The 27,881-nt window shown below is 45.4% G+C and overlaps 1 protein-coding gene across 5 annotated transcripts in view; it reads right to left on the bottom strand.

The window, feature by feature from the left end:
* fstl4 (follistatin-like 4) overlaps positions 1–27,881 on the bottom strand; it is a 247,226-nt gene that overhangs the window by 7,668 nt on the left and 211,677 nt on the right. For 4 of the 5 annotated variants that reach the window (XM_064349753.1, XM_064349754.1, XM_064349755.1 and 1 more), the window contains 8 exons: positions 17,024–17,190; positions 14,174–14,294; positions 12,465–12,626; positions 6,061–6,195; positions 5,271–5,297; positions 3,994–4,112; positions 2,045–2,194; positions 549–656 (listed from right to left, as the gene is read on the bottom strand). In XM_064349753.1, coding sequence (XP_064205823.1) covers positions 549–656; positions 2,045–2,194; positions 3,994–4,112; positions 5,271–5,297; positions 6,061–6,195; positions 12,465–12,626; positions 14,174–14,294; positions 17,024–17,190 — 989 coding nt within the window. The remainder of the gene's footprint in view (positions 1–548; positions 657–2,044; positions 2,195–3,993; positions 4,113–5,270; positions 5,298–6,060; positions 6,196–12,464; positions 12,627–14,173; positions 14,295–17,023; positions 17,191–27,881) is intronic. The other variant, XM_064349757.1, reaches the window with a different exon arrangement.

Below are 27,881 nucleotides of genomic sequence, written 5' to 3'. Positions count from 1 at the left end.
TTCTCCAACTCGGAAAAAAAAAAAAGGAATTAAATTTCAAGCCTCCCCCCTCCTCTTTGTCGGAGGCGAACCTCTCCCTCCTTGAGATGGAGTGTGTGAGCACGTTTGCTTTGCATAATGACGGGAAAACGGACAGGCACTGAAACAGATGCCCCCGTTAATAAGACGCGTTCCATGACGATGTACGGACAGAATACCTCATGAGATTTTAACAGGATTCTTCCCACTTTAGGGGGGAGGTAAACGTCCGCTGTGGAATGGCAATAGGTTCCCCTGATGGCTCAGCAGTGAGGACAAGACATTTTTCTGTAATGATTCAAAAACCTCCACCTAATGTTTTCTAAATGCACCAACCCCCCCTCTCTCTAAGACCCCGGGGGCTCGATGAATGAACCCCTAACCCCCCCCGTGGGGTCAGAACACACACACACACACACACCACACGCATACACACACCACACACGCACACACACACACTCACACCCCTCCACACACACACACACACACACGCACACACACACACACCCACACACCCAGGAGCAGCTCACCTGTAGGGAGGGGTGAGACTTCCGCAGGTCCCCCCAGCTGAGCACCCAGATTTGGTCGTGCGATTTGTCGTAGTGCAGCTTCACCGGCACGGGGTCCGTTTGCACCACCTTTTATTTTGGAGAGAGAGAGAGAGAGAGAGAGAGAGGAGAGAGAGAGACAGAGAGACGGAGAGAGACAGAGAGAGATAGAGAGAGAGAGAGAGAGAGGCACAGAAAGAGCTAAAACCCAGGACCGGGGCGCTGTCACCTCCGCGAAACGAGACGATCAGTCACCGGCTCCCCTCAGCCGCGGCTCCAGAGCCAAAATGGCCGCCGCTCCGTAATGGGAGGCCAAGCGCTCATGTTCCGCCGGTCAACTGCGCGGCGACAACACCGCGGCTCTGGAGGTCTCCCCCCCCCCGGCAGAAATAACACCCCAACGAGAAAAAACTCTCTCTCTGTCACTCTCAGGACAGGAGAGCAATCGGCCGGACGTGGAAATGACAACTTCTGTTATCCTCGTCAAAGAGTGTGTGTGAGTGTACGTGCATGTGTGTGTGAAGTAATTAGAAATTATGGTCCCCACTTGGTAAGTATATAATGGTTGTCCCCCAACTTCGTGACTATAGAGTAATTTTATGAGTACAGAACGATATAACCTCTTTGTAACATAGACGTGTGTGCGCATGTGTGCGTGTATGAAGTAATTAGAAATTATGGTCCTCACTTGGTAAGTATATAGTGATAGTCCTCTCAAAGTAACATAAACGTGTGTGTGTGTGTGTGAGTGAAGTAATTCAAAATTATGGTCCCCACTTGTTAAGTATGTAGTTACAGTCCCTTCTTAGAAACATATATGTGTATGTGTGTCTTTCCAAACATATCATTTCTGCCTTGTTTTCCAATACGTTACACTTGGCTAGACATCGTTTCCCATCCCTTCTTTAATCGTGTTAAGTTCACTGCACTGCCAGGTGCTGAGTGAAACTAGAAAATGGGGAAGTGTCTCTTCTCCAGAAACATGTCAGCGAGGACATAATAAAGCGGAGACCTTATTTTATCCGACATTCTTCCAGGTTTGACCCTCTCTCCAAAAAAAAAAAAAAATAAGGGAGAAATCCCCTCGCAGACTGCGAAACATCCTTTGAGCTGAGGTTGGGGGGCGGTTGGGGGGGGGCGAAAGCCAAGAGGTCCTGAAGGATGCATTAACCCCGAGGGCAGGGACACCGCCGCGAGGTGGAGAGGAAGTCTTGACGGATCCACAGTACTGAGAGCCACAAAAGCCCCCAGCTTGCCCCCCCCCCCCTTTCTCACCTCTCTCTCATTCTTTCCCTCTCGTTGATTCTCTCTCTTTCTTTATCTCTCTCTCTCTCTTTTTCTCTCCCTCTGCCCCAGGACAAAAAAAAAGAAGAAGATAATAATGGGATCCATTCACTCCTGGCTACCTCTCCTGACCTCTCGAGAGTCGGGGAGACAGAGCTCTTAACGGGGTTTTTTAAAGGAAGACTGATGCCCACCTGCGCGACCCTCTGGGCCTGGGTGTCTATGATCAGCAGGCGGTTCTGGAGAGGCTGGGCGGCGTAGACGTATCTGTCCCGGACGCTGACGGCCGAGGCCCAGGAGCAGCGGTGGGGCGCGTCTCCGTCGGCTTTGGGGCACATCTCCTCCTGGGGGGGGTGGGAGGAGGAGGAGGAGGGGTGGAAAGAACAGATAATTTAATCTCTGCAGGTTCCTGGGGTCTCAACAAAAGGACTCCCCTGCCCCTGGAGCATCTCCCAGTGCCCAGTAAAAGGTGGGGGGGGGATTGCTGTTTAAGCTGGTATGTGGCTCAGTGGATTTCTATTGAACCCCGGTACGGATTGCAGAGACCGGAGAAACTCAACTCCGTCTGCGAAAACAAGACGACTCCCCTCGTCTAAACTCCAGTTGCTTTTTTGCAAAGAGAGTCAACTTTTCTGGAACATCACTGACGCTGCGCTGCGGCAGAATATCGAGCAGCTCCTCCAAGCTAATGAAAACAGAACGACTTCGGCCGCATAACCGATCGTAAGTGCACACTTGTTTCAGCCGGATGGAAAAACGTCTTAACAAAGCGATATTTCTTCCCTCAGCATGTCCCTTGGGAATTTACTGATGCTTCATCCTATTTATTTAAGGTTTAGCTAGTTTATATTAAATTTTAAAAACACACACTGAAGATAAACGACGTAAACAAACACAAACTTTTTCAAAGGCTTTATACAAATATGTACAGTTTGTTATCGTTTTTGACAGCGCATGGTTGTTTGTGGCTGATGGACACAAATGAGCAGATCAATCCTCCCCGGATTGATTTGCTAGAATAGTTCTATACTGTGAAAATAAAGAACTAGACTGCCTATTCCTCATTGTTTTTTAGATGTATTGCATTTCAACTTGAAAACATGACTAAAATATTCTGAGATAAATCATCTCTGCGAGCACATTTTACCCTGATAAAGTTCATTTGAACATCTTGCTGTGAACCATTTAATGCGAAACTTTGCAATAAGAGAAGAAATTGAATGCATTTTTAGAAAACTGGCAATTTACAAGAACAGCAAGAATCAAGAAAATAGAGGAACTGAGGTGTCAGGTCGTCGGTTAGCTTATTTACACTATAATGATCCAAGTATCTGGACACCACTTAGCCTGGGCTGGGATTATTTTTCATGGTTTGGGCTAGGCCCCTTCAAGTTCCAGCAAAGGCAAATCTTAATGTTACAGCATACAATCACATTCTAGACAATTCTGTGCTTCCCCAACGATTTGGGGGAAGACCCTGTCCGGTTTCAGCATGGCAATGCCCCTGGGCACACAGCAAGGTCATTATAGGAATGGTTTGGCTCGAGAACAGTGTGGAAGAGCTTAACCAAGCCCTGACCTCAACCCCATCCAACACCTTCGGGATAAATTGGAAAGCAAACTGCGAGCCTAATCACCCAATCAGTGCCTGACCCCTTGCCCTGGAAACTAATCCCTGCATCAATGCTCCAACATCCAGTATAAAGCCTTCCCAGAAGAGTAGAGGTTGTTATAGCAGCAAAGGTTGACCCAACTCCATATTAATACCCATAATTTTGGATGAGATTACATTACATTACATTACAGGCATTTAGCAGACGCTCTTATCCAGAGCGACGTACCACAAGTGCATTAGTTCAAGGTGCAGAGGTGCAGAAAGAACACACTAGAGTGAAGTAAAGATCGTAGTGCCAGAAGTGACCACATAGATCAGGACTCCAACCCTGTAGAGTAACCTGTTCAGCAAACAAACAAACAATCCTGCCAAGTACAAACTAGCACTGAAATCACATTCGCCCAATCAGAATCAGAGATGTTGGATGTCAGGTGTCCACATACGCTCCATGGCCGAAAGTATCCTCCCATGTATCTACAGGGGTGAGGACGTCGTCTCTGCACAGACGGGAGGCAGAGGAGGACTCACGTAGCTGGCCAGTATCCTCTCGGTTCGCTTGATGCGCCTCCGAATCTCGCACTCGCTGGGCTGCAGGATGGTGATCCCCTCGTCGGAGAAAACGTAGAACAGGTTCCCCACGCTCAGTCCTGCACGGTGCACACACAGCACGTCAGCGGCAGCCTTCAGCACGGGCACCATTTCAATTATAATAATAATATATAATAATATATAATAAAATATTACGCTCAGTTATTATTTATAATGTAATTATATTTTGCTCATATGTGATACAACAACAAGTATGTATGATCAAAGCAGTGACAGCAATGAGAGCTGCATAGGGAATGCTGATACAGGGAGGGAGTGCAGGAGGTGTGATGGAGCGTAAAAGCCCAAATGAGCTCCTGAACACCGACCTGGCCATGAATAAATCCCTTGAGTGACCGGGCGAGTCCAAGAGGAAAGTAATAAATAGTAATCAAATGTGTCATATTGCTGATTGAGGCACAGGAGGATGATTTTTTAAAAATCATATTTTGATGCCATGATACAGAAACTATGAGAAAATGTTTTAAAATTCCATATGCTATGCATTAAATGAGTCTTATTCAAATCCTGGAAACATGCAGGTTAATCTGTCACAGAACACCTGGTGAACGAACAGTAAGAGGCGCTGTACTGTAACAAAACCGTTTTCAGCTTTATGGTAATATACAGATAAAACATCTGTACTGCCTTGTGCTCTAGCTACAGCTGATACGCTACCTTTACTTCAGCCTGATCGAACAGTACACTTCCACAGAATTTGATCTACAAATGTCCTTCGTGTATAAAAATACACCTTTTTTTGAAAAGAAAAAAAAAAAGCTGAAAACACATTTTTGTGACAGCACTTGACCTTGAAAATACAGTAGAGGTTGCACCAAACGATAAGAATGCTGACAGAAAAAGCCGTTCAGGTCACACTGAAGAAACCAACGGGACTTTTCACAAGACATCAGCGACTAAACTGAGGTACTTGTTGTAATGAAAATGAACAGATGCTGAATCATCACGGAGGCACTTTTTAACCCTTTGAAGAGCAAACCATTTGGAATTTTTCTTTTTTTTCCCTTCAAAATTCCAAGTCAGTGTTCCAGAACTCTTTCACTGCTTTCAGTTACCGGCAGTGATTGTGACATCAGCATTAGAATGTTCAGTTAAGAACATGCTAACCACATATTTGCGATCGTACACTTCGAAGGGTTAAATGCAAGCAGACAAGCACAGACGTTCTCTACAACAAAAACACGTTATTCTAGTACCTTCCTCTCGCCACAGTATGTTAGCGACTGTAGCAATGGTGTGTCAGAAAGCAACGAAGGAAAGAAACGAAAGTCAATTTCAGGAATTAAAAAAAAAAAAAAAACTGTGACTTAATGATAATACATCGCCAACAGTAATTATTTCCGCGCAGCCGGTGAAGAAGATACTGTACTGTCACAAGTCAAGTGTGAACAAAAATGCATTTTTAGCGCTTTGCCACGGCATTTCGTCGTCTGTCGCGGTAACAGAGTGTTCCTAATAACTGTCCGCGGTGAAAACAAATCATGTTTTTTGGGGTTTTGGGCGCTTTCCCTTTTCACAACAGAGATACGGCACACCGGAATAAACATTTCACCGTTCCCTACAGGAGTGCACTTCACCTGAGAATGAAGGTGTGTTAATTTATCGCTTCGCCCGTATTTATGATGTCGAGTTTGGCACTGCCAAGACATGATAAGGGGTTTTCAATTTTTTAAAAAAAGCTTGTCAAAGTCTCCACAGTGCCAGCCTTCCATCCATTCTCTCTCCCTGTAGAGTCAGGAGGGTTTAAGAAGAATAAACCACAGGGTTCAACAGGGTACTGAAAAGAAGTCTTGAATCTTGATTTGTAGATTTGAACATCCTGACATTGAACACACCTGATACAAGTACCCACCATTCCTAAACTAGATTTTAATTATCACTTATTACACTTAGCCAACTTTTAATTTCACCAGAGCTGACAGAAGAAGGTGTAACCGCGTAAACGCACGATGCAGACAGAGTCGGGCGGCGTTTTTACGCGCTTACGCGTCTTTTTGGCGGAGTCCTCCACGAACAGCGAGGAGATGTCCTCGTCCACGCCCACCTGGTTTTTGGCGATGCAGGTGTAGGCCCCCGTGTCCTCGTAGCGCACGCTCCCGATGTGGAGCTCGCTGCCGTTCGCTGCGGAGGAACGAAGACAGTCGAACCGTTTCACAGATCAAATTAATTACAGCATCCGCAGAGAGGATTCTCCGGTTCTTCTTCCCGCCGTCATTATTTGATTATGCTTCACACTTCAACGCATAACACCTACAGAAGTTCACGCCCGTCCCGCCCGCCCCGTACCCATTAACTCGCGTGTCTAACTACTCCGCTGTCAAGAGGATATCTGCAAATTATTATTGTAATGCCATTATCTCATCTTGCCTTTTAACATCTCCTTAAATAGACCGCAACTTAAATATTTTAAAAAACACTATTTCTCAACTTTTTGCTGTTACTGTCTTTGCTTAACCCATGAAATGCACAGTAGTTAACAGATATGAATGCTCTTTCCAGTGAATGAACATGGCCGCCAGCCATTTCCAAGCGACTCTAGTCTCTGGTCTCCCTTCGGCTTCACTTTCTATCTTCTCTGACGTTTCCATGAAATAAAATTACATTACAGGCATTTAGCAGACGCTCTTATCCAGAGCGACTTACGTTGTATCCAATTATACAGCTGGATATATACTGGAGCGATGCAGGTTAAGTACCTTGCTCACGGGTACAACGGCAGTGTCTTTCTGGGGAATCGAACCTGTGACCTTTCGGTTACAAGCCCAAAAATGTAAACAGTTGTGAAAAACCGGAACAGGTGTAAAAACCGACACCCAAAATAATTTAAATATTTCAGGTGCAGAGTTATGGCATGCTTGGTTCCACTGTGACTGCTGAGTAGAAAGAAAACTGAAAATAAAACGATGATTTTCATAAAATCTTAGCAACCGTCAGTGAGCTGATCCGGTCAAACTTCCTGATAATGGGAATCAGGTGACCATAAAACTAAAGATCATTTATTATTTAGAGATGGCATTCAATAATATCTGGTTCCTGTCAAGGTTTCTTCTGATCAGTCCCAACCAGTAAGTTTCTCCTTCACAGTAAGCCACGTCACCCTAGGCTTGCTCTTGTACTGTGAAGTGTACTGTGCCAAACGTTGGTGAAATGCACTGTACAAATGAATTTGACTTGATGTTATCAGTGTAACTCAAAGATTTTATAAGATTGGTTTCAATTTTTTTTTTGAGTGCAGCCAGAAGAAATAGAATTCTCTTTAAACAAACATTTTTACTTTCCAGATCTGTCTCTGAGATTCTGCACAGGCTGAGGCCCACAGGGACAGGCCAAAGCAATGAATTGATCCAGTGTTTTTTTTTTGGATGCGTTTTTCTTTGCTTGGTTCCAAGAATCCTGAAAAACGAATGCTGCGTTTGGAAAGACAAACGATCTCGGCGAAACAAAAACCCTGCGTGACGTGCGGTCCGTAACGCTTTTCTGTTTGGGAGTAAGTTATATGAAAATAACTCCGTAATTGAACAGCTTGGAGAGACGCAAGGCGTGACAAACAAGTCACCATTAAAGTGTTTCTGCTGGTAAGGACAGACATAACTCTGACAGAGCGTTTAGCAATTCACACACCTCAGTTACTGGGGCCTTTTAGTGCTGTAAAGACAAGCGGTATCATTTTTCATAGCATTACTGTGATCCATAAAGTGAAGCAAAACACCACCAGCAATATCACCTCTGCTCTATGGCAGAAATTATATTTACACTTTTCAATTTGGCACTGAGCACACGCTCTTATCCAGGGCAACTTTCAAAGCGGTGCATTAGTATTTCTATTAATGTCTCATTAAGCAACATGAAGGCATTGTTTCATCCTACTAGACTGAAACGTGTTTCATATATTTCACTTATGGAGTGCTTTCAAATTATGAAACACAACACCTTAGTGTAGCTTCAAAGAGAAGGATTTTTCCCCAGCAAGCCGTTTAGACGCTGCACAATCAAATATGCAAATAGAAAACATTGTAATAAATGAAGGCTCTATAGCTCTATACACAGAATGTCTCGAGCAACGAGTTTCTTACCATGCATAGGTTCCACAGTAGGTAATGTGGCCTTACTCTGACACACCTTTGCGAGTTCACCAACGCATCGTACTGCATGAGCGAAGTCAGTGGTAGCCGGTTTGCCAAACAGCACATACCGTACACCTCAAAATCACCTTTAGGACAGAAACTGTGTGATACTCTCTAACTGGAGCCTTATTCCTGATGTAAGAGTCAAATTTACATAGAAAGATTATTTGAATGGCTCGTGTGTGTTTATGTACCAGGAAGATGGATCTTCTGGATCTTTATGGATCATAAAATAAAACCGTAGCGCAGATTTTGGGAGATACGGTCGCTTTTGTGTGTGACCCAGAGTATAACTGAGTTGATAAACATCACAGCTGACCTCAAGCCAGTGGGAACTCTTCAAAGGCTGGAGCGTTAAAAGAAAGACAATAAGCTGGTCTGCCTTTGTGCACAAACGGCTTGTCTCCTATGCAAAGCTCTCTTTCCCCTGTGTTAAACTCAACTGTTCCTTCTCTCTTTTCTGGGCCTTCCTTTGTGCTCTGATGAAACTACTTCTCACTGCACATAAAACCGTAAGTGTCAAAAGAGAGTATGAAGAGCATTATTGGTGTCATAGAGTAATGCTATCCATCCATTATCTAAACCCACTTGTCTTGGGCAGGGTCACGGGGGGGTGCTGGAGCCTATCCCAGCATGCATTTGGTGAGAGGCAGGAATACACCCTAGACAGGCTGACAATCCATCGCAGGGCACACACACCATTCACTCACACACTCATACCTACAGGCAATTTAGAGTCTCCTGCATGTCTTTGGACTGTGGGAGAAAACCGGAGTACCCGGAGGATACCGAGTGTAATACTAGTTTGTTAAAAATATTATTCAAGAAGTCATTTGGCATTCATGAAATCATAATGGTAAGAAATGTAGTCAGTTTACGGCCATGCCAGATTTCATCACTGTTACCAAAGAGATACAGGACGCATAGCTGGGCTTGGGTGGACTTGAATTTAATTTAAGAAAAGGAAGAAGAAGCAGAAGAAAAAAACCAAGTTCCTGCTGAAAGAGGTGGATGATGAAGTAGGAAGTTTCTTTTCCCAGAGAGATACCTGATGCCCCAGTGCCATGATGGGGACACTGTACCATGGGAGGTGATGTCTCTTGGGTAAGACATTAAAGTGAGGCTCTGGTTCAACATGTTTGTTAATAGATCCCTCAGAACTCCACCCCCCCCCCCCCATATGATGGTCGGATTCACACTATTAAATGGCTCCCTACATCTGGCTACCTAATAAAACCCCAACATCTGATTGGCTACTCTGTTCCTTGCACTATCCAAAGAAACTGGATCTCAGTCAACCTGCCTTGTTAAATAGGTAAAATGACGTCAGTTATAGAAGTCTTTTTCGAGATGGACACAAACAAGGGAGTTTTCAATTAAAAGGGGTCACAGAGTAGGACCATATGTACTCTGTAAGTGTACCATAAGTAGGACTATATGTACTCTGTAACTGTTGATTTCGCACTGTACATTTTAACTCTCGTATCTTGTGAGGTTTACTGTTTCAGTTAGTGTGTGACATGCATATGTATACATGCATGGAAAATGTCTTACTTTAATATTGTGTCTAATATTGTGTATATTTAAGGACATTTTCCTGCCTTGTATGTACGCAAAGCAAAAAAAAAAAAAAAAATCAAGAATAAATAGAAAACAGCATTTATAAATGCACCGCAGTACATGCTATTTTTAATCACAGCATAACAACAGGGCACAGTTTATAATGACTGATAATTATTCACCGAAGGAATACTAAGATTTCCCCCTCGTGTTAGTTTGAATCGGAATAACAATCAGATTTATAATTTTAGTCCTGCTTAAATTCAGTACCCGTGCAAAATATCACAGGCACAGGCTCCCTTTTCAAAATAAACAGACACTGCACATGCAGATTTCAGAAGTAAGCTGTATGTAGACGCTGCGTTTTCAGAAACACAAATATAAGCGAGGTTCGATACGAGAAAGCCACAACGCTTCTCAGCCCCTCTAGAGCTCGGATGCTTTAATGGAAAAAAAAAACGAATCCGCAAAATAAAAACGCGCGCCTGGATGTTAAAGTATTTTTTTTTTTTTTTTTAAACTCTCGTGAAATATGAATGAACGATACCAAAGGAAGCCACATGAAACTAGCGCTGATCGTTCTGTAGCTCCTGGGAAAGAGAGTAGAACAGCCACCGCCGTAACGCCTGATACATATACGCACATCCAGGGCAGCTTTTTTGTCACGTGCGTACGACGCCCCATCCTCGGAGAGAAGGAAATAAATAGTGTCACGTTACAGTTAGTGCAATCCTGGCAGAAAAACAGCTCTAATTAAACACCCCCAGACGCGGCTCGTATCCAGCGCCCGGCGCATCGCATCGCGGCCTGCCCACGCGGGACAGTAAACTGTAGCTAAAAGTGAAGCGCTAGTTTGTCTTAATGCGCAGTAATCAGCAGGTTCCGCACGCTCCAACTGCTGCTTTCAGAAAAATTAATAGAGCGATGAAAGACTACGGTCTGTTAGGTCAGGGAATTATCACAGTTTTTATTATAATAATACTAATACTAATAATAATTATTATAATAATAATGACAATAATAATGTATTTGTGTTGCATGTGTTGCAATGCTTTGAGGCACAACTTTCCCTACCTTCAGCCCTTCAGTGTAAAGATCAGACATAATGAACCATGGGAAAATTATCAGACGCCACGTAGATGGTGGAGGGGGCCTTTCGAGCACCCCCAACCCTCCCCACACCCTTCACCCCCGGTACTCCCCCCCTTTCAGCAAATAGAAATTTTAAAAATCATTTGGACTCGATTGCGAGACCCTTTTACACGCAGCACTCAACAGGAGCTCCGCTGATCCTCCTCCAGCAGGACTTCTGAGGCTCATAACAGCCCATTACTGCAGGTAATGAGCCGCACGTAGCCAATAAACCGTCTCCTAATGAGGGTGACGCCATAAACGGGCTACAGAACACACTCTCTTATACCGAGATCCCGCTTTGGATCATCACATGGCTGGTTGCAGTGTACGCAACTTCCAGCTGATACTTTTCTTTGGGGGGGAGGGGCATGTTTAATAGTCTTCTAAATAGCTGGGTCACCATTGGCCAGATTCAATACTGAGGCAAATCATAACCACAATATTAAGATTCCCAAAATGAGGTATTCACAGCACCTTCCTGAGGGAATCTCACCTGGAAACCTGTCTCACCTCTCAGAGCTGATTATACACACAGGAGCCTGTCTCACCTCTCAGAGCTGATTATACACACAGGAGCCTGTCTCACCTCTCAGAGCTGATTATACACACAGGAGCCTGTCTCACCTCTCAGAGCTGATTATACACACAGGAGCCTGTCTCACCTCTCAGAGCTGATTATACACACAGCAGCCTGTCTCACCTCTCAGAGCTGATTATACACACAGCAGCCTGTCTCACCTCTCAGAGCTGATTATACACACAGGAGCCTGTCTCACCTCTCAGAGCTGATTATACACACAGCAGCCTGTCTCACCTCTCAGAGCTGATTATACACACAGGAGCCTGTCTCACCTCTCAGAGCTGATTATACACACAGCAGCCTGTCTCTCAGAGCTGATTATACACACAGCAGCCTGTCTCTCAGAGCTGATTATACACACAGCAGCCTGTCTCACCTCTCAGAGCTGATTATACACACAGCAGCCTGTCTCTCAGAGCTGATTATACACACAGCAGCCTGTCTCACCTCTCAGAGCTGATTATACACATAGGAGCCTGTCTCACCTCTCAGAGCTGATTATACACACAGGAGCCTGTCTCACCTCTCAGAGCTGATTATACACACAGGAGCCTGTCTCACCTCTCAGAGCTGATTATACACACAGCAGCCTGTCTCACCTCTCAGAGCTGATTATACACACAGCAGCCTGTCTCACCTCTCAGAGCTGATTATACACACAGCAGCCTGTCTCACCTCTCAGAGCTGATTATACACACAGCAGCCTGTCTCACCTCTCAGAGCTGATTATACACAAAGGAGCCTGTCTCACCTCTCAGAGCTGATTATACACACAGGAGCCTGTCTCACCTCTCAGAGCTGATTATACACACAGGAGCCTGTCTCACCTTCTCAGAGCTGATTATACACACAGCAGCCTGTCTCTCAGAGCTGATTATACACACAGCACCTGCCCCTAGCTGTACCACATTCTCACCTCTCAGAGCTGATTCTACACACAGCAGCCTGTCTCACCTCTCAGAGCTGATTATACACACAGCAGCCTGTCTCACCTCTCAGACTGAGCTGCTTGGATCCTCTGGGCTGCAGGTCCATGCCGTTCTTCAGCCAGAGGATTCTGGGACTGGGGATGCCGTCGGCGTAGCAGTGCAGGCTAGCGGCTACTCCGGGCTCCTGCGCCTGAGTCTCGGGGTACACCAGGATCACTGGGGGTACTGGGGGCGCAGAGCAGGGGGGGGGGGGGTTAGACAGCCACCGGACTCACCTGGTAATAATGCACTTCTATTTACAGCAGGGTGTCATCTTATCAAAGGTGGGGTGAGGTGTTACACACACTGATTATGTAATATGGCTTCATCAGCCATAATCAGTCTTAGGTGGCAAAACAAACTGTACCACACCGGCCCTTTTCGGATAAGATTGAACACCCCTGATTTACAGAGTGTCCGTTATTATGACAATATCCGATTTATGCCAAACACTGAGTGAACACTGAGTTCAACAACGGATCAGCAGAGTGGGAAAGATCGATTCAGAAATGAACGCAAAGACAGGACCCAGTCCTCTAATCTACTGATGGAGAATTCTGTGCTGCAACACAGATCGGTTATTTACTGGCAAATGCACGTTCACTGTAAGTTAAAATCTTACGGTCTGCGGAAGTTTTACGAGACAATCGGATGACCGCCACTGAAACCGTTTCCCTCACACAGATCCTCACTGTCTATTCATCACTGCCGTGTCATTTTTCGGTTAGCGCAGATCGGGGCTAACGAAAGGCAGCAATCACACCCTATCGTCCCGGTTAATTGAAAGTAATTTTTCAGCTTTCCCACAGCATTTACGTATCTGTCGGAGATTTACACAAAGCTGTGAAATTGGATTGCTGCCGTCGGGTTTACGTGTGCAGCGCTCGGGAGGGAGAGAGGCTGGTTCTGTAGGCGCACGTCTCTACAGCCGAAGCCCAGCGCAAATTATTAAAAAGCACGCGTGCGTTGCTAATCGCTGGAAGACATCCTTTTGTTTTCTGTGCCTCTAGCTATTTCAGGCAGTCCACATCCTTGTCTGGAAAAAACAATTAATTGAATATAACTGCAGCCCAGTCAAAAAGATTTGTTTCCAGCCTTACCAATCAAACGTTGGCATGTATGACGGACGGTATTATACGGACTGTACGTCAAATTGAACAGACTACACGCATATTATAGAAACGTCACGACGATTATGAAGGATTTGGCATGGTTCGCAACGAATTGCCTGAGATACTTCTACTGATTCACCACCATCAAATATTATAATTCTCATTGAATATTATCCACTGCGTTCATGCGCCGTAGCATACATTAGCTCTGGAAATCATACTATACAGCAGGAAAATAGATTTTTTTGATGTTGGAAATTGATGCACTGGATGATGCCGGACTTCGCTATATTGATGAGACGAGCGAAATTGCAGTGTGCTGCAAACCTGACTGCGATATTCTACAGTGACCCAGTGACACACAGTGACATCATCAAATAAACAGGTAATGCTATGTATGTCATTACTAACCATACACCTGGAATAAATATGCACACCTGTGCAAACCTGCCGAATATTCCACAGTGACACGCAGTGACATCATCAAATCAACACGGAATGCCATGTATGTCATTACTAACCATACACCTGGAATAAATATGCAAACCTGCCGAATATTCCACAGTGACACGCAGTGACATAATCAAATCATCACGGAATGTCATGTATGTCATTACTAACCATTCACCTGGAGCACATGGGTTTGCTGGAGCTCTTCGTACCCGTAGGCGTGGCAGCTGTAATTCCCCATGTGAATGGTCGTCACCTTGGTGATGTAGAGCGAGCCGTCGTCACCGAAGTCCTAATCGAAGAAAAAAGGGAGACAAAACAGCAGGGGGCGTCCCACGGACCCGTCAATCAGTACGTTTTCCACCCCCCGCCCCCCAACCCCCCCCTCTGCAGGACGGGTCGAGAACCCACAACGGTCTGATAAATAGGAAGGGTTAAAAATAAAAAAGGTGCGTTAGCCTGATTGACGGAGTCAGTGGCTGTTTTGTTTTTTTTTGTTTTTCGAAGAATGCGCAACTCGCCCGAGGGGATTTTAAGCCGCGACACTTTTTAAAAAAGGATTGAGAAAACGAGATTTGGATAGGGAGTGGGGCGGGATCGTGGGCGGGTGTGTGTGTGTGTGTGTGTGTGTGTGCGTGAGTCGCCTCGGCTACGAGGACCTCTGGTGCCGTTAGAACCCCGGGAGAGGCCACGCCCACATCGCCTGCCGGGTCGCGGGTGTAAAGCTAAAAGCCCACAGAATGGCGGACAGCAGTGTTTCAGGAGCTGGGGTCCTGCTTTGTTTTGAGCCACTGGATGCTGGAATGACAGGTGAGGAATTAGCTCCATGGCAACAGACGAAGCGCATTGAAATTTCACATTAAAGGAGATCCAGCGAGGAAATAATTTCCACAGTCACAATATACCAGTTGTATATTTATGAAAAAAGATAAATTCACACTGCATAAACATATTAAATATTTAGATGAGCATTTCAGAAACACTACGGGAACTGGCGAAGAGAAATAACAATTTTGTTAAACTGTACTTAGATTTTACGATATAGCAATTATATCCTAAAAAATATAATTACTTATTACAGTTTAAGAGTAGGGTGCCATTAAAATGTATTTGTTTACAATAAAATTAGAACTACAAGGCTGCGGTCCAGGGCATTTTCCCAAAACATTTTAATTGTTCCTGGCCCTGGGTTCTAAACAAAAAAATCTCTAATGAAGAATATTAATTGTGGTTTAAGCAGAACAATAATTCCTAGGTGTTTGAAGAGTAGCTTAATGAGCATCATGCATGAAGTGCACATGGCATGTTCTGTCAGGAAACTCCTGCTGCAGCCAACCATTGGCTGGCCTCAGTAACCACTTGTTCTCGCACTCAACCAATGACGTACAGACGTCACTGCATGGTCTCGTACTCAACCAATCACAGGCACGAATCACCAATGGGGCGCCTTTTTAAACCCCTCTCCTGTGCTGCTCTTTGTATGCTGCTGATGCTCTAAGAATTTCTGCTCACCCTCCCCCACCCCAGCGTACACTGGTTCTATGGATCTGCTTCTATGTACTGGGGGGGGGGGGGCGGTTGGCATCTCTCCTGTTCAGTAGGACAGAGGTAATGTCCTCTCTGTTTGATACGTTAGCGTACGCTGTCATGCGCACAAGAAGGACCTAAAGCAGCGCCAAACCAAAATGATTGCATTGCATATTCATTAAACTATTTAATCTGAATACGTGAGCTATCCCGACTGAACCGCTTTTCTCTCGCGGCCCCAAATTGAGCGAGTCAAAGGGACGTCTGACATATAAATTAAAATAAGTGTCAGATACAGCTTTTTAAAAAATATGAAACCAGGGGCCATGCATTATTCAATCACTCATGAATTATGTAATCCTGATATTCAAGATTTTAATCTCTTGTTTTAGTCGCGCGTGTAGTCGACAATACACAAGTGTAGTGTAGTGCGGTGGCAGGTGAGTGTAATGAGCCGTAAGTGCGTTCCGTTGGGTGTCCCTGAAGTACTGCCTTCTTCCTGACTGCCAGGAGGAACAAACAGTGCAGGTCGGTTTTTTATTTTCGGGGGGGGGGGGGGGGGAATGTATTCACTGTGTGAAATGTTGTGCATTAGGCGGAGCGATCTTGTTCTCTGGGAAAATTGCAGTCGGCGAAATAGCCCTGATGATTCCGAACACTGCAATTTTACGTTCTGGAAACATAAAGTGCACGAGGAGCTCTGTAGTCTCACTGGCCAGAATTTCTATTACAACCAAAATGCATGTTTTCAATAAGACAAACTGACTGTTTTTTGAAAATAAACATTCGGAACGCCGGTCTACCCCTTCCGCTTAGACGCGGCTCGCGCGGGAAAACGGCGCTATTAAAATTTCCAACGAAATAAAATTAACGTCTCCCGGGAGTGATTTTCCTTCTGTTTGTACTCCTATAAACCTATTTGTTCGCTGTGTGCTGTCATTTCCTGGGCCGAGTTGACACCAATTAACGAGGCCGTTCGTTAAGGTGCAATTAAGGGAGCTTTAATAATTTGGCCAATGAGCAGGACCCCACTCTGCTGGCACTGCAGGTGAGTTAAATACGAGTTTACTGTACAGCTCATTAACCACGTCAATCCAGCAGCACCGCTCAGAGATATATTCTGCTTTTTATTGTCGTTTTGTTTTATTTTGGGTTTAAAAAAAAAAAAATGTGCCTGCGCTCCTGAAATCAGTAGAGGTTCTGGCACAGATCCTGATGCCCCAAAATCATTATGTTATCGCCAATTACCACAAATGACTACAAATCAAAGAAAATAAAAGCAGATGGTGAATTAGCAACGGGGGAAAAAGTAAAAATATACACCGCAAAAAAAAAAAATGAAGCTTATTAAATTTTCAATAAAGCATCATCTCAAAATATCGATCACAATACACGGAAGGGAATAAAAAACCAATTTCCATTGGGGGGGGGGGGGGTAGAGGTGGGGGAAAAAAGAGAAAGATAAACAAATCCGAGGTGCAGATAAAGCCTTACGTTGATGTCCTCCAGGTCCAGGAAGTTGAGCACAATTCCGTTGCGCCTCCAGATGATTGGCGGCCGCAGCGTTCCCTGGATACCGCAGGACAGCACCGTGCTGAGGCCCACGGTCACCGTGGAGACGCTCACCCTCTTCTCTTCCGGAAGGCTGAGCTGTATGACCTCTGTGGGAGCGGAGCGACGGAGGTCAAATTCTCACAGACCCACGCGTCACACATCTCTCACAGTTCATAGCAAAAAAAAAAAAAAAAAAAAAGGAATTTGCAATTCTGAGAGAGAGAGGGGAAATATTTGAAGGGGAATGTAGTCTTTCTAAAGATAAATCCTCTTCAGAGGGAGATTTACATTCACAGGGATAATTTTCCAATTTGTTTCACCTGTCAGGAAAACCAACTCCACTGTTTCCCAGCATCCCCTGGGCTATGTATATGAGATGGGGAAAAGGATCAGGAGAAGATAGATGGCTCGTGTTAAGGCTAAAAATATGTCTGAGTGACCCCCGGGTCAATATAGGTAGGGGTCTCTTTAGAAAGCGCATAAGTAGTTCAATAAATAATGATCCACAACACGCGATAAAAAATTTAAACACAGCCGCTGGAGCGTGATCACCAGGCCGGTTTTCTGGGCACAGGCAGAAATGAATTTGATGGAGGTGGCTAGTTCTGGCGCTCCGTGAGCCATACAATCTAAATGCACAGCGATCTCCATCAGATTCAAACCACCCACCATAGCCTTCTGCTATCGAACGTTCCCCATAATTCATACAGCACGATTCGATTTTTCACGCACACGGTGTATGACCAGGAGGTAAGGCCATCATCAGAGTGCTAAACAGTGTTTTCAAGAAAAGGTTTTATTATTTCCACCAATTTGATTTTAGTCACTGACAATTATCATACAATACAGATAAATTAGTAATATAATAAGTATAAACACTTTACAAATATGTTAACTGTTTGGAGAAAAAAAAAATTATCAGCTGGGAATTGCTTAAGTAAAGATCCAGTTGTATATATGGACTGTGTGTAAATATTTATCCAATGTAAGTTGCTTTGGACTAGGAATAAATGCATAAAGATAAATGTAACACACAAACAATACGCAAATTCACATTTAATAAAAAGCATTAGACTAAGCTAATTTACATTCTTTTGACCTATCAAGGGAAATCAGAGAAAAAAGAATAAAGGCTCATATATTTAATACAAATATCGTGTCAATCAATATACAGGGCAGTCATAACTTTTTTTACTCTGGCTTAATATCGAGAACATTAAAAGAAATTCAAGGGAAAAAACAAGACATTGTTAGTGCATTTCACATGGGAAAAAAGCTATTTAAAATCTTTATATTAAAGCTAATGAAAATAACCACTCAATACTGACAGCACCACTACGGTCAATAACATTTATTATACATGTTTTGCTTCAGCGCCACACCTCTGCTGCACGTGCTCCGTGATTGGCCAAACAAGTCCGCACATGCTCCGTGATTGGCCAAACAAGTCCGCACGTGCTCCGTGATTGGCCAAACAAGTCCGCACGTGCTCCGTGATTGGCCAAACAAGTCCGCACGTGCTCCGTGATTGGCCAAACAAGTCCGCACGTGCTCCGTGATTGGCCAAACAAGTCCGCACGTGCTCCGTGATTGGACAAACGAGTCTACACTTGCCCTGCGACTGGCTAAACAAGTCCAAATAATGCGCCGACGCAAATACCCCTCCCACCCCCTCACCCCCTCGCGGCGTCTCTTTAACACGCTATCCGCAAGGTTCCCTTTCAGCGGGGGGCAGGTATTTGTTCTGCCCTCATGAGGGGCAGTAATTGGTGGAGCGGGGGCAGTGCTAAACGGAGCGGACTGCTCCGGGGTAGAACGCATCGATCCTGCGCTCCCAGGGGGGTGTGTTTTGCACTAGAGCAGATCTTCCGTTCGCACGCCTGCTTCGCCCGTTTAGAGCGGATGCAAAAAAAACACCCCGACTCTCCGCTGGCGCCAGTCATCTCCCGAGAGAGTCAGAGTTAGCGGTGTCAGATATTAGAGACCGCGCGATAAAGCTCCACACCTCAGTCCTCTCCCCGGGCGTATGTACAGAGCCTTTCTGACTCTGACCAATCAGCTTTTGGGAACAGGACTTGTCCTTCAACAATGACTGTGCCGACTCCCTCCGGAGTAGCGTTTATTATATTTTTTTGTTTCATCGCGAGGTGTGACGGCGACAGAGCCAGAGCTCTTGGAAGCTGTTGAATGCGCACCGCGGAACTGCCCGCCAAACTTGCGGGAAAGATGAAAGGCCTGCAGGTAACACCTTGATGTGTGCCGGCCAGGAGAACATATGCCCAACTCTACACCTGGATGGCACAAGCACACGGGCCCGTCTTTTAGGGGGAAAATGCTGCTTAAAGGTAGCCCTTTCGAATGGTGAGAATCTGTCATTTGTTATTGAGATTTCAACAGAATTTCAGAAACAAACCAAAATGATCTGAAAATAGAATACTCAATAAAAAAATACTTCAATAAGACCAGATATACTGTATACCTGAAGTATTGTTTTCTTCTTTTTCTTTAAATCTATCAAATGTTTTCAATCCACAGACACCTACGTGTGGTGCTGAATATAAAATCTAAAATCCTCTTGTGGTTGTCTGCAGAAACTCCTCTTCAGGAATGATAAATGGTAAATGGGCTGCATTTATATAGCGCTTTTATCCAAAGCGCTTTACAACTGATGCCTCTCATTCACCCATTCACCCACACACCCACACACTCCCACACCAACAGTGAAAGGCTGGCATGCAAGGTACCAATCAGCTCGCTGGGAGCAATTAGGGAGGTTAGGTGTCTTGCTCAGGGTCTTCGACAACGCCCAGGGCGGGGAATCGAACCTGCAACCCTCCGACTGCCAGACAACCGCTCTTACCTCCCGAGCTATGCTGGAATAGATGGGTGAGTATGGTTTACTCAGCCCATACTGTACACTCTCTCCAGCCACGGGTCACATGACATTAACAAGCCTATGACACTTCCCCTATTTCCATCCTTATTTTTATTCTGGCCAACAGCACTTTTTTTTCTCAAATTTATCTTTCTTTTTTTTTCCCGCCCAGCAGGGAAACTCTAATCTTAGCGTCAGCGGCAGTCTCTCACCCCCCCACGCGGGGTAAAACCGGCGTTCGCTGTGCGGAGAATCACGTTCATTATTTCACGTCCGAAAAATATGACGCGGGATCAACCCCCCTTTTTCGTCGTCTCGCGTTCGGAGGCGGCCGTCGCTGATTGATGTCGCTGCGTCGAGCGTACGGGACTCATGTCGCTTGGCCCTCACCCGCGAAACAAGCTGTCCCCCCCCCCCGTTGGGGAAGAGGGATCGCGCGACTCTGCCAGACAAATTACACGTCCACTGGGCATACACGGCGCGGCCTGCTGGATCAGACGCCATGACAGCATCTCCTTAATGACTTAACGCGCTTTCTCCAGAAATAGCCGGGTTTTGTGTGTGTGTGTGTGTGTGTGTGTGTGTGTGTGTGTAATTGACTTTCCCCGGGTTTTTTCCCTAAACTATCGATTCCTTCTCGAAGCGGCAGAGCCCCACGGAGATGGCTGCGGAGAGAGATATTTATGCCTCAGCCTCCAAAAAAAGACGGAGGTGACGCACGGACGGACGGACGGACGGACGAGCCGGCCCAGGAGGGGACGTCTGACTTCGATCTGCGGCGCGGACCGCGAGCCTCGACTCTTCCTCCGTTACCCAGCCGTGCACCGCTTAAACAAGCCGTCCCCCTCAAGCAACAACAAACAACAAAATAATAACCTAAAATAAACATAAATAAGAGAAAGGTGGGATACAGGCGGGCACAGAGACAGGAGGGAGGCGCAGGAGGAGAATTTGCCTGAAATTCAGGGCCCCCCTCCCCCCCACCCCCGTCCTGCTCTCTCTCTCCCCAGTCCTTCTCTCTCTCTCTCCTCCGCCCCGCTCTCTCTCTCTCTCTCTCTCTCTCTCTGATGCTAATGGCCCTGATGAAGTTTTCACGTTCGAGGCTCAGCTGCTCTGACACTTCGCATTAGAGGGATTGGCAAAGAAGCGCTTGATCTGGAAGTGTGGGGAGGGCCACAGGGATTGCACTCTCTCTCGCTCCCTCCTTCCTTCCTTCCCTCTCTCTCTCACTCACTCACTCACTCACTCCTCCTCTCTCTCCCTCCCTCCTTCCCTCTCTCTTTCACTCACTCACTCCTCTCCTCTCCTCCTCCCCTCTCCTCCTCTCTCTCCCTCCTCCTTCCCTCTCTTTCACTCACTCCATCCTCCTCCTCTCCCTCCACTCCCTCCTCTCTCTTCCCTCTCTCTCTCTCCCTCCCTTACTACCTCCCTTCCCTTCTCATCTCCTCCCTTCCCTTCCACTTCCTCCTCCTCTCATCCCCTTCTTCCAGCTCCTCTCTCTCTCACTCTCTCTCACTCTCTTCTTCTCCTCCTCCCTCCATTATTTCCCCAGGTCTCCAGGCGGCAGCAGCAGCAGTAGCCCCATCCAAACAGATTTGCGGCGCTAAGCTACGCACTCAGAGCAGGCCCTGATGGGGGGGGGGGGGGGGCTGGCTGGAATCGACTCGGGGGCCTCCAGCATTGCTAAGACCTCCTCCAGGGGACGAGGCTATTGTGGCTCCAATAAAAGAGATAAACGCTCGGCTTACCAGAGATTAGCAGATCCGGAAGCTCGCTGAGCTGTCCATTGTGTATTCAGGTATGCAACGTACAAGAGAGAATTTAACGCGTACATGAAACCCTTGTCATTCAATTATTTTTTTAACAATAATTAGTAAGAACTGCCTCCAGTTATCTTCTGATGACATGAAAACATTTACTGACCATAGTCTTTACCTGTAAGGCACTGAGAGTTTGTCCCATCTCAGGGTTTCTCAAGGAAATAACCAAACTGTAAAAGCATTAAATCAACTCAGAGTTATACTACCACCATAAATGTTACTGTGCATAAACCCTTTTTGCCCCCCCCCCCCTTAAAACTTCAAAGATTTTATGAAATCTGCATTAACATGCGTTGTGTGTTTAATACAGTCACTGCGTGTAATGTTTTAGGACTTTTAAGGATTAACCGTCATAGGAAAGATTCACCATACGGAGTTTCAAGCGCGCTTAGATGTGTGTCTTCGGGGTGACAAAATGTCTGAATAAGTCAAATCTGATGAGAAATGAGAAGATGAAGAAAGGGCTAAAAGTGGCTTGTACAAATGTATGAAAATGGGTAGCATTACTCTGGAAGATGGCTAATTTCATTTGTGCGAAACATGATGGATTGAAAGTTTAAATAAAGTTTAAAAATGTGTGTGTTTAGGTATACCTTGGCAGCATTTATGTCAATAACTTTTAACTTTTTAACACTGAAAACATTTTTGCTGAGACACACACATCAGTTAGATTTAGATATGCACACATATTTAGATACACGTTCGCAGAGAGATCGCGGCTAACTGCTATCAGGTTTTGGTAGCGTGCTGCCTCATTGGACTGACATGACTATGCTAATCTGGTAGCGTGCTGCCTCATTGGACTGACATGACTATGCTAATCTGGTAGCGTGCTGCCTCATTGGACTGACCTGACTATGCTAATCTGGTAGCGTGCTGCCTCATTGGACTGACCTGACTATGCTAATCTGGTAGCGTGCTGCCTCATTGGACTGACCTGACTATGCTAATCTGGTAGCGTGCTGCCTCATTGGACTGACCTGACTATGCTAATCTGGTAGCGTGCTGCCTCATTGGACTGACCGGACTATGCTAATCTGGTAGCATGCTGCCTCATTGGACTGACCGGACTATGCTAATCTGGTAGCGTGCTGCCTCATTGGACTGACATGACTATGCTAATCTGGTAGCGTGCTGCCTCATTGGACTGACCTGACTATGCTAATCTGGTAGCGTGCTGCCTCATTGGACTGACCTGACTATGCTAATCTGGTAGCGTGCTGCCTCATTGGACTGAGCTGACTATGCTAATCTGGTAGCGTGCTGCCTCATTGGACTGACCTGACTATGCTAATCTGGTAGCGTGCTGCCTCATGCTGCCTCATTGGACTGACCTGACTATGCTAATCTGATAGCGGATGCTAACGAGGAAGCCTTCAGAGACGGTTATTAAGAACCGGCGGGCGGATCTGACTTCCACTCCACAGGGCTGAACACAAGGCAGCGGAGGGCGCGGGAACTCTGTTCCTGAAACGGGCATTAATATTTGACTGGAAAGCGACAGCCCTGCTTGCTGGGGGAGGTGGGGGTGGGGAGGGGGGTCGAGCCCAACCCTGACACCGCCGTGGCAGCGCGCTACACAGACTGGCCCTCGCCACTTCGCTCTGATGGTCTAATTAGCCTGTTAGCTGCATGTCGGGCTGCATGTCACACACCGTATTTCACACAGCGCCTCTTCCTTCACAGAATCACTGCTGCAGTATGAACAAACGGGCCTCTTGGGCACCGAACGCAAAAGCTCCAAGACTGAATATACCCACTATTATTTTTTGGTAAGTTTTTTAGAGGGTATTAGTTCCTTCTAAAAAAAAAGTTCCCCCCACCCCTGCCCACCACCCCTTTCCCAAATTCAGCATGGAGGAATGCTTGCAGCATGCATTGTTGGTACAGGAGAGCACAGAGAAGCATGGAGCTTAGCCGTACACACAAAAACCGCGTCTTAAGAGATACAGATACCAGACCATGGAGCCCATCTACACACAAGACCAGCACCTTAGCGGATATCAGACTGAGGAGCTTATCCATACACAAGAACAGCGTCTTAACACATTTTAGATCTTGGAGCTTATCCATACACAAGAACAGTGTATTAACAGATATCAGACCGTGGAGCTTATCCATACACAAGAACAGCATCTTAACAGATATCAGACCATGGAGCTTATCCATACGCAAGAACAGTGTATTAATAGATATCAGACCGTGGAGCTTATCCATACACAAGAACAGCATCTTAACAGATATCCAACCATGGAGCTTATCCATACACAAGAACAGCGTCTTAATAGATATCAGACCGTGGAGCTTATCCATACGCAAGAACAGTGTCTTAACAGAACGAGCCACCCCAGTCACACCTGCTTGGTTTGCAAAGGCATTTAAATTGCAACAAGTAACTACTGGTACAAAGTTAAACAGCATTTGTTTTCCATAATCGAACAAATCAAACATCGAGCACACAAGAAATGCTTCTACATTACAAGTAAGTAAAAAAAAAAAAAACTTCAGCAGTTGAAAGGTGATACTTTCTAAAAACAGGCAAGCTTGTTAAAACACAGATTCACGCTAATTGGCAGTTTAAGCACTCTGTAATTCAGTCTCTATTTCAAGCGAAGTGATTACTGGCTCGGGCTGCCGCCATTTCTCCGATCACGCTAACCGCCATCGGTCGACAAACAGTTTTCTTTGCACCTGAGATTGTAAATCAAAGAACGCCTTTTCAAAAGCGCCATTGAAATACAATACAGAGAGAGAGAGAGAGAGAGGGAAAGGGATAGGAATAGGGATAGGGATAGAGAGAGAGGGGGAGAGAGAGAGAGAGAGAGCGAACCAGAGAGAGGGGGGGGGGAAAAACAATCGGTAGAAAGTAGGGTCATTATCGTCAGGTACATTTTTGGAGGCGTCAGTCAGCCAGAGTAGCCGTTAATTCAGGGAGGGAAGGTGAGGATGAGCAATCAGTAGCCCCCCCCCCCACCACACTCCCCCCTTTCATTAATCACACTGAATTCAGTCCCTTAATCGCTTCCTCAGGTAGATCTGAGCCGGGCTCTCTCTCCTTCAGCGCACTTATCAGCCTATTTGTAACAAAAGGGGACCACAGGAATATGTTCAGGGGGTTGGGGGTGCAGGGGGGGTGGGGGGAGGGGTTGCTTAACAAGCTGAAAGAAAAGGCTGGTTAGAATTCTGTACCTCGGGCAAAAAAGAGAGAGAAAGAGAAAGCAAGAGGGAAATGTCAGGAGACTTCGACTGTTCTGCGGAAAATGAAAAACTTTTAAAGGTGACATATCGGATCAAATCAATCCATACGTCACCTTTGACCAGAATGATCAGGCTTAAAAAAAAAAAGATTTATATCCATACATACTGTATATTCATATTTTTCTGCTTGGAAGACCCCCTCTCTCATCACATTACAGAGTTGGAATTCTGTACTTGACAGGGCTATTCTTGAGAGTACATAAGGAGTCACAGAAGACATAAACCACATGACCACCAGCACACGCAGCGATGCAGCATCCCTACCATTCCCTTATTACTGTAAAAGATATATAAAAAGGGAGCCAACTCTGAGTATTTTTTGTAAATATGGCTTGATGACAAAATGATCAAGGCAAAGAAAATGAAATAGAAAAGTGAAATAAGTTCTAGATTTTCAGTTATTAGGGACAATGAGCATCAACCTGTCAGTGCACATCAACCCACCAAATGCACTTCAACCCCCAACGGCACATCAACCCACCAAAACACTTCAACCTGCCAATGCACACCAACCCCCTTTCCTCCAAGAGCAATCATATAGTCCACATAAATAAATAAAAAACAAAAAAACCTGTGTGTACGCCCGGACATCTTTTCCATATGCTTGCACGTATGAAAATATTAATTATTCTGCCCTCTTGTCCTCTTCTTCTATCCCAGAAATTTCCTACACAACGCAGAGACCGGCTGCTCGGTATTCGTCACGCAATGCACGCCAGTAATAAGCATGTGTGGCCAGGTACCGATGCCAGCTGTTCCCCAGGAACGAAGAAAGAACGGTCACGTTAAACAAAGAGCAATTTCCAGAGGAAACGAATTACTCTTCAAAGCTGCAGTATTTAAGACTACGTGAGTAATGCCTACTCAGCGTATTTCTGGTTCAGGATTTTCTGGCCATTTTAGCTTCTTTCTGCTGAACAGGTGCATACAGAAGGAAGCTAAAACAAGAGCAGAGTGAAATTTTATAGCGTCAGAGGAGCTGATGTACTAAAAACCTTTAGCTGGTGCAAAACCTGTTAGCGCATGCAAAACTAATAACAAAACCAGCGACTGGTGCAATCCAATCACTAGCCATGTTTAAAACTGGAATATAACATGTTTAGGTAATATTCAAATAAATGCTAGTAATATGTCTATGCATGCCGATTCAAGACAGAAAAACATGTTCATATTAATACATTTACATATTAAATCATATTCGTATTAACATAACATATTCACATATTGAACCATATTAAATGTACATGATAGAGGGCTAGACGGGTTGCTGGGTTTTCTTCTTAGTGTTAAAAAATCTAAGAGCAATCAAAAATCCAATAAAAAATCATTTAAACAAGGAAAATGGCAAAGAAGAAGTTTTCGTCTCTTACTTTGTTGCCTAATGGCATTAAGCACACATAAGCAGATATTCATCATCCAGGTATGTAAGCAGTAGAAAGGTCCTCAGCATTACATTACAGGCATTTAGCAGATGCTCTTATCCAGTGCAACTTACACAACTTTTAAAATAGCATTTACACTGCATCCATTTATACAGCTGGATATATACTGAAGCAATGCAAGTTAGGTACCTTGCTCAAGGCAGTGTCCTACCCGGGAATCGAGCCTGTGACCTTTAGGTTACAAGACCAGTTCCTTAACCATTATACTACATTGCTACCCAGCCCGTTAATGCATAGGCATAGATTTCGGGGGGATACGTCCCCCTCAATATTTAGAACACGTGCATTTGTCCCCCCCCAATGAAAACAGGAAAGAAGCAGAGGACGTTTATAAATAAAGACAGAAAAGGTGCAAACTGGTGCATAATAATTCACCAGAATGCAGGAAATGAAGTGTTTGACTTGACGCTCAGACCCCCCCACTTAATGTGTGACCCCCAATGTCCAAGCGAAGCCTACGCCACTGCGTCAACGTGATGGTACGCGGCACGGTTGCTGGTTTCGGTCCAAAAACACTAAATTTTGGGAATTTTTGCCCTTGGAAAACTTTTCAGCCTTCGGCGCCGGCGACGGAGTTGCGTCGTCGTGCGATCGAGTGTGACCTCACAGAAGAGACCGTATCGCGCAGCGACTCTCCTTTTACAGCGGGAGACACCGCACCTCCGACACAGCGATACCGAGCAGCCAGGGTGGCACGCATGACCTGAGGGGAGCTGAAGGACAGATTACGTGATTAATTGCTTGCCTGGAGGGTTAAGGAAATGTTTACTGAAACAAGGGAGAAGAGCGGGGGGTGGGGGGTGGGGGGGACTTAAGCCATATTTAAACCGCCCCTTATTATACGGCGAAAGGACGCGCTGTCGTGTGCACATATGCTCGTCGCGCTCCCCGCGCTCGCGAAGCCAAGCGCAGAGGTCGGGCAAGCGGGCACGTTAAGCGCCAACGGGCGGGATTCGGTTCCCCCCCCGCGTTCCCCCCCCCCCCGTGCGTCCCCGCCGCAGCGTTAACGGCAATCAATCTTTTAATTAAGCGGCCGTCAAAAAAAAATTCAACCGAGCGAACAGAACACTTTTGCTTTGGCTGCAGTCCATTCCTTCAACCCCCAGAGCTGCAGTCTGGTCTTTATAAAAGAACCCAGCGTGGAAAGGAATTCTTTTCATAACAACAAAACAACAAAGAGCAATATCTAATGTGAGAAAATTATTGATGTCTGTAGCATTGTTAAGCATCATTATCACAATCACAGGCATTGCGTTTCGAAAGCAAGAATGAAATAATACTTGTCATGTATGAATGATCTAATTTGTACTGTAAAAACATAACTAGAGAAGGCACATCAAATGGCCTGTATCGACTTCTGTTGATCCCCTATTAATGCCATCTAATGATGAAAACAAAAGCTA

This window comes from Anguilla rostrata, chromosome 9 (assembly GCF_018555375.3).
Source record: "Anguilla rostrata isolate EN2019 chromosome 9, ASM1855537v3, whole genome shotgun sequence".
In the NCBI taxonomy this organism is placed as follows: domain Eukaryota; kingdom Metazoa; phylum Chordata; class Actinopteri; order Anguilliformes; family Anguillidae; genus Anguilla; species Anguilla rostrata.
Note: the sequence above shows the minus strand (reverse complement) of the source record. Positions and strands in the feature narration are given on the sequence as shown.